The following is a 7,028-nucleotide window of genomic DNA, read 5'->3' on the forward strand; positions in this document are numbered from 1 at the left end:
TTTTTTTTTTCTCAATCACTCACAGTGTACCACATGAAGGAAGATGGTTGGGTGAAGGTGGAAAGCTCGGATGTCAGCGACCTGATGCACAAGTACCGAGAGGCCAGTCAGTGATGGCGGCGGCTGCTGGGTACTCGGGGACCTGGGTCAGCTTCAGTGCCAGGAGAAAGAAGGGCCCAACCCGGGCTGGAGACAGAAAGCTCTGAGGCCATGGAGAGGGCCAGGCTCACTCTCTGTCTCCCCAAGCAGCCCATCCCCGGGTACCTTCTAAGTACAATAAAAGAAAAACGGTTATACATATCTCTGTGTTGTGGCTGAATGGAGCAGGCTGTGGGGTCCTTTGGAGGGACGGGGAAGCCAAGCAGGGCTTCAGTTGAGAAGGGGGCGCCACCTTTTCTCTGAGTAGCCGAGCATCACTAGGTTCTTCCTGGACATCCCCTGGCACTCAGCTCTCAGGAGGACCCATCACCCTTCTCTTTGGACACTCATTTTCCATTTCATTCGGCCCACAGCCCTTCCTGGAGTGTCAGGGTCTGGGGACGCCAGTGTGCCCCCTTGTGGATGTTTTGGGGTGCCCCGGAGGTCTTTGTGAATCGCTTAAGTAGCACCTTTGTGACACTGAATATTGAATATAAATAAAGATGCTGCTGGGGTTCAGTTTCACGGTGTCACCTCTGGCTGTGTGGTGAGAGTGTAATGAAGAGAGGTGAGCCGGACTCCGCGGAGTCGGGGAAGCAGAGGAAAAAGAGAAAGAGAAGAGAATGTAGGGTCGGAAGCACAGGAGTGGTCAAGAGCCAGGCTCCAGGCTAGAGGAGAAGACAGCATCCAGGCAGGAGCTTTCTTCACTAGGGACAGATAAGGGTGGCCATGTAGCAGGATCCACTTCAATGCTCTCACCTCCCAACCCGAAATTAAACATCAAGTGCTTCATGAGTAGTCAACATTTCAAAGGGGATTTTTTTTCTTTAGAGGTGGTTTCAACCCGCTGAGTCATTTCTGAGTGTGGGGCTTTGTGTAGGGACCTGGCGTGTGGACAGAGACACCTTGTTTTCATAGCTGAGTACGAACCCGGTGTCAGCCTCAGCTAGAGAAGGGCTCTACCCTTGAGCCCTGAGGGCTGATTTCTTCACAACCTGGGCTCTGGGGGAGGAAGTCTGTAGAAACTGTCGCTGTTTGAGAGTGTTAGCAGCCTCTCCCTCACCTCAGGGGTGAGGGGGAAGTCTGAGGACAAAGGGCCAGAGCCTCCTGGGTTCACAATCTGTGAAAGGAAACCTTAGGCCTGGTGATAGCAGCGAGGCCTTCTATCTAGGCCCTGTGTTTTACCCCAAGACCCTGTCCTGAGTGTGCCTGAAAAACAAAACAAAACAACAAAACAAAACAACAAACCCCTCCTCACGCCTCTTCCCTCCTCTCTTTCCCAAAGTGACTCGAAGTGGGTCTCCTGTTTGGGTGACCAGAAGGGCACCTAAAATCCCTCCCTCCTCCATTCTTCCCCTCCTCTCTCTTCCTCCACTCTCTCCCCCCTTTCTCCTCCCTTCTCCGTTTCCTTCCTTTTCCCTCCTCTTGGCTCCTTTCCTCCTCCGCCCCTTTCCCCTTCCTCATATCTACTAGAGAGTGAACCTAGAGCTCAGACAAGTGTTCCTACCTCTGACCTACAGTCCCAGACAAATGAGAGCTTTGAAATAGTTCTGAGCTCGAGGGAGTAACCGGGGAAATGCAGGCTTTTTCCGGTTACAAAGCAGCTCAGAGCCTCCGAGAGTTTTGGTAGTAGCGGCCAACCAGGGTGAGCCTCCTTGGGGATCTGTGCGTTCACCCCGCCCGCAGATAGCAGGCGCCACCTGCTGGCCGCTGTGCGCAGCGTTGATTGAAGCGAAAGCGAAAGCGGCGGGACCAGCGCCCTCATTAAGAGAGCCGCCGGCGCGCCCAAGGGATCCAGTTTGGGAAGAAGCAGATTTCAGAAGACCTCCTGAGCTGCTGTTCCGCAGGTGAGTTCTTGTGGACAGAGTGCGAGCTCTAGCAGGGGTGCGGTCCACTCCCAAACCCTTGGTGTCCCCATCTCGCTCTGCTCGTTCGCCGCGTTACCTGTCTTAGGTCTTCTGCCCGGCGCTCCTCCCTGCCACACGTCCTCTGCCCCGCTCCCCTGCCCCATTCTAGATCCCAGGTCCTCGGTTCCAGGTCCTGTGCCCCGCACCCAGTGTCCCAGGTTCCCTTTCACCCCTAGCCCAGGTCCTCTGCTCCCTTGCCCGGAGTCCACTGCTTTCGTCTCCTGTCCGGCGCTGGCGCCGCGTGCCGCAAGTCCTCCGAGGCTTCATCCCACCGCTGCACCTAAGGACCTGGGGAGTGGAGGGAGTGTGACTGGAGACTGAGTCTTCTTAGTTAACACCAAGAAGTTTCAAGGGTACAGGCGTGGTGGCAGCAGATCAGCCCTCCCCGCCTCCTCCAGCGTGTGTGTGTGTGTGTGTGTGTTGTGTGTGTGTGTGTTTGTTTATGTGTGTGTGGTGGCCTTCCCCACTCCTTCAGACAAGCAGCGTGCCATCTATCCGGGGAGAGGTGTGACTAGGAGAGGACCTTTCCGGCAAGGCTGAACAAAATGAGAGAAGCTGAGATCCTGATGCGGGTTTGGGGTAGGAGGCCCGTGACCAGGGTTGGAAACTCCACCGCCCTAATTTCTCCCTTTCTCCCTGCAGAGCCCATCATGGCACTGGCCCACCTGACGCCTTGGGCCGCTCTGCTGCTGGTGGATATGGCTTTACTCGCGTTGCTTCGAGGGTCTCTGGGAAATCTGCTTCCCCAGGGACTTCCAGGACTGTGGCTGGAGAGCACCCTGCGCCTTGGAGGATTGTGGGGGCTGCTAACAGCGGGAGGGCTGCTCGGACTTGTTGGCACCTTTCTTCCCTTGCTCTGCCTGGCCACCCCACTTTTTTTCTCGCTGAGAGCCCTGGTGGGAGGCACCATGAGTGCCCCAGCAGTCAGAGTGGCTTTTGCCTCCTGGGGCTGGCTGCTGGCTGGCTATGGGGCTGCCGCGCTGGGGTGGGCTGTGTGGGCTGTGCTGAGCCCTCCGGCAGCCCAGGAGAAGGAACCAGGCCAGAACAACAAAGCCCTGATGTGGCGGTTGCTGAAGCTCTCCAGGCCCGACCTGCCTTTCCTCATAGCTGCCTTGTTCTTCCTCATGGTGGCTGTGTTAGGTGAGAGGGAGGTGGGGGGAAGGGCCTTCGCGGGGGGGGGGCAGCCCCCTTATCCTTCTTGCCTCTTCCAGGGGAGACCTTAATTCCTCACTATTCTGGTCGTGTGATTGACATCCTGGGAGGCGATTTTGACCCGAATACTTTTGCCAGCGCCATCTTTTTCATGTGCCTGTTCTCTGTTGGGAGGTGAGTGGATGATTGACTTCAGGCTCCTTGGTAGACCCATGCCTGGACAGGGGCCTCCAGCCTGACTTTGCTTTTCACAAAGCACAAAATCCTTCAACTGAAACATACACAGTTATCCACCACCGACCTCCGTTCATCCATTCTCCTCCTCCTTGTATTTTCCAGCATCCTCAAAGTTTATCTTATGCCATAGGGCTAGGGAGGAGGGTTGCATGGAACAATAGGAGCCCATGTGTCAAAGGGGACCGGTCCCAGTGTCTTGAAGTGTCTGCCAGGATTCTCCAGCGGGGGAGGGTGTGTCTCTTCCTCCCGGCCTCCCTCCTTCTCTGCCCCCCTCCATCTTATTGCTTCCTCACCGTGGGCCTTCCTTCTTCTTATACAGACACAGGAGCCCGCAGTCTCAAGTAAACAAAAACCAGACTGCGTGGCAGAGCTGTGATTAAGCATGAGAACGCTCAGGTACAGAAAGAGGGTGCAGGTTCCAGAGGGTCTGCCTGCCTGCCTGCCTGCCTGTCTGTCTGTCTGTCTGTCTGTCTCTCCCCTCCCACCTCCCTTCCTAGCCTTCATTGTGCCTCCGGTCTAGTTTTGCTGTTTTCTCCCTGAAGCTATGCCCAGGTGAACCCCTTATGGGTCAGTTCTCTCCCAAAGCCTCCAGACCCAGGCTCTGATTCCCTGCAGTGTCTCCTCTGATTCCCTGCGGTGTCTCCGTAGCTGCTGACTTTTGTACTTCACTTTGGTCTCTTCCTGAATTAGCACGTGCTGAACTCCCTTCTACCCTGCCTTTTTGGAGACTTCTCCTCTTCTAGACCCTTAAGTTTGGCCTGTTGGGTGTATTCTAAACCAACCCCCACCCCCATGGTTCTTTTGTGAGTAAGGGTGTGTGCGTGCACCCTGGAGGTCAGAGGCCAGCTTGCTGAGTCAGCTCTGTCTCCTCACTGTGTGGGCTCCAGGGGCGGCACTTCTGTCATTACCAGGCATGGCCACGCAGTGTGTTTCGGTTTCCTAAAAATATTCTTTGCTGCAGGTGATTCTCAGACGTGGGTTCACGTTGAGCTGTTTTATAAACCCGGGTTTACTTACACAGATACACACACAGATACATACATAGACACACAAACATATAGATACACACAGAGACATACAGATACACACACATACACACACACTCAGACATTCTTACTGTGATTGCCCAAATGCCACCATTTCATATCTGCTTATTCAATATGCTAACTAAATTTGCATATGAAACCTACATTTTGTAAAACACCTGCACTTATGCATTTAAAAACATTTCTTCCTGTAAGTTTTTATAATAAAAATTTGGTTGGAAGATGGGATTGGTGACTGGGAGGTTGGTAAAATGGGAGGGAGGGTCTTGCCGCTGTTCCCACATGAGGCATGTGTGAGTACTTGGGGATTTGTTCTGAGTTTGACCCTAATCCACCCTCCTACCCATTTATTCCTGTGTTCTCACCTCCCTTTTCTGTTTGCCTCTTATCTGCTTCCCCCAATTTCCTCCCTCCCCCTTCTCTCTATCTCCCTCTCTCCACCCCACCCTCCCGTTCTCTCCCCTGCCCCCAGCTCCCTGTCTGCAGGCTGCCGAGGAGGCTTCTTCACCTTCATCATGTCCAGGATCAACCTGCGGATACGAGAGCTGCTTTTCTCGTCCTTGCTGCGCCAAGACCTTGGTTTTTTCCAGGAGACTAAAACAGGTGAACCTGGTTTCTGGGTCGGGGGTCCTCTGTCCCTTCCTTGTCTCGTCACTCTCCTCCCTGCCCCCTCTTCCCCCTTCCACCTCTGGGGCTTGGTAGGTACCTTTTAGAGCAGGGTAGAGGTATAGCCCAGTCTCTGTGGGGGAAGAGGCGGGAGAGAGTCAGTAAGACAGCCCAGAGTCTTTTGGATTTCTGCAGTGTTCACAGTCCGCTCATTCTCTCTGTCCTCCCCAGGGGAGCTGAACTCACGCTTGAGCTCAGACACCTCCCTGATGAGCTGTTGGCTTCCCCTGAATGCCAACATCCTGCTGCGGAGCCTGGTGAAGGTGTTGGGGCTCTACTTCTTCATGCTCCGGGTGTCGCCCAGACTCACCTTCCTCTCGCTGCTGGACCTGCCCCTCACAATAGCAGCCGAGAAGGTGTACAATCCCCGCCATCAGGTACTTGTGCATGTCACAGTGCCCTGAGAGGAGACTAAAGTGTGGTGGTGTGCAGGCTTCCACACGCAAATCTCAGCATGGAGAGAGAGAGAGAGAGAGAGAGAGAGAGAGAGAGAGAGAGAGAGAGAGACTTGGTGCATGCCTTTCCCACAAATGTTTGGGAATCAGTGTGAAGAACATCTTAGGAGGTTTACATTTTATTTGTTTTTATGTGTATGAGTGTTTGGCTTGAATGTATATACGTCATTTGTGTGTAGTACCTGAGGAGGCCAGAAGAGGGCGATGGAGTTACAGACAGTTGTGAGCAGTGTAGGTACTGGGAATTGAACCTGGGTCCTCTGGAGGAGCTGCCAGTGCTCTCGCCCACTGAGGCATCTTTCCAGCCCCTAGAAAGTTTCCCCTTTCACCTCAGCATACATAATTGGATGGCATGCAGGGGTGGGAGGACTTGAGTCTGAATTAGTTCCACCTCAGGCTTTCTGTTGTAGTAAAGCACACAGGATGTAAAAACACCATCTTCCTCACCTTTGGACCACAGTTCAAAGTGCAAGCCTTCTGATTCTTCAATCCCCACCAACTTACTGCCATTTAATTTTTAGAATTTTACTGGCTGTGGTGCAGTGGCTCATCGTGGCTCTGGTTTGCATTTCCCTAACCACTGATGTTGTTAAGTGTGTTTTCACGAGCTTTTGGGACATTTGACATTTTTTGGAGGGATGCCCATCCAATTCCTTTTGTTGCTTTTTGGCCCTTTGGCTAAGAGAATTCCTATGTCCATTTTTTCTTTTATTTTAAAATATTTGTAGTTTTGTTGTTGCTTTTGTTTTAATTTTAGTTTTTGGTTTTTGGAGACAGGGTTTCACTGTGTTGCCCTGGCTGTCCTGGAACTCACTCTGTACACCATGCTGGTCTTGAACTCACAGAGATCCGCCTGCCTCTGCCTCCCAAGTGATGCGATTAAAGGTGTACGCCACCACTGTCAGGCTTAAAATTTACTTTTTAAAAGACATTCTTTATGTATTTTTAAAATGTATTCTGCATATTCTCTGGATGTTAGTTGGCATGCTGGGTAGGCTAGTGACATGCGGGCTGTGGCGCAGAATTCTCCAAGACAGGAAAGGCAGCAGCAGAGGGTTGACTAGAGACACCGAGGTACAGCCTCAGCCGAGACAGCAGGCAGGCTGAGCGCACAGGAGAGGTCTCAGGAGCTGCTGTTATGTGGGTGTGTGTGTTCCTACACACACAGTCGGGCTGTGTTCAATGTCACAGTGTCCTGGGATAGTCAGTGTCGTGCATGCCGTGGCATTGAGGCTCTGGCGGTTTCACCATGACTCAGACTCAGCTCAGCCCAGAGCGCAGGTCTTAAAGTGGCACCCACACTTGGCAGCTGGTGCTTGCTGTGGTTCACTCTTTGGAGATAAAAGTCTGTTCAGAGGCAAAGGCCCTGCGGAGCCCAGCCTGCCTTGAAGCAAAACATTCCTGCTGTGCAGCTGGGGTGCTCAGAC

The 7,028-nt window shown here is 53.1% G+C and overlaps 2 protein-coding genes across 2 annotated transcripts in view; both read left to right on the forward strand.

Moving 5' to 3' along the window:
* Positions 1-291, forward strand: part of Psmb8 (proteasome subunit beta 8) — a 3,256-nt gene extending 2,965 nt beyond the window's left edge. Inside the window, exon 6 of the mRNA XM_005360428.3 lies at positions 26-291. Coding sequence (XP_005360485.2) covers positions 26-114 — 89 coding nt within the window. The 3' untranslated portion in view covers positions 115-291. The remainder of the gene's footprint in view (positions 1-25) is intronic.
* A 1,586-nt stretch (positions 292-1,877) lies between these two features.
* The window catches only part of Tap2 (transporter 2, ATP binding cassette subfamily B member), an 11,866-nt gene continuing 6,715 nt past the window's right edge, over positions 1,878-7,028 (forward strand). Inside the window, exons 1-5 of the mRNA XM_026785400.1 lie at positions 1,878-1,985; positions 2,688-3,185; positions 3,257-3,371; positions 4,953-5,083; positions 5,318-5,523. Of these exons, the coding sequence (XP_026641201.1) occupies positions 2,696-3,185; positions 3,257-3,371; positions 4,953-5,083; positions 5,318-5,523 (942 nt within the window). The 5' untranslated portion in view covers positions 1,878-1,985; positions 2,688-2,695. The remainder of the gene's footprint in view (positions 1,986-2,687; positions 3,186-3,256; positions 3,372-4,952; positions 5,084-5,317; positions 5,524-7,028) is intronic.

The sequence above is a fragment of the Microtus ochrogaster genome, linkage group LG2, assembly GCF_000317375.1.
Source record: "Microtus ochrogaster isolate Prairie Vole_2 linkage group LG2, MicOch1.0, whole genome shotgun sequence".
Taxonomy (NCBI): domain Eukaryota; kingdom Metazoa; phylum Chordata; class Mammalia; order Rodentia; family Cricetidae; genus Microtus; species Microtus ochrogaster.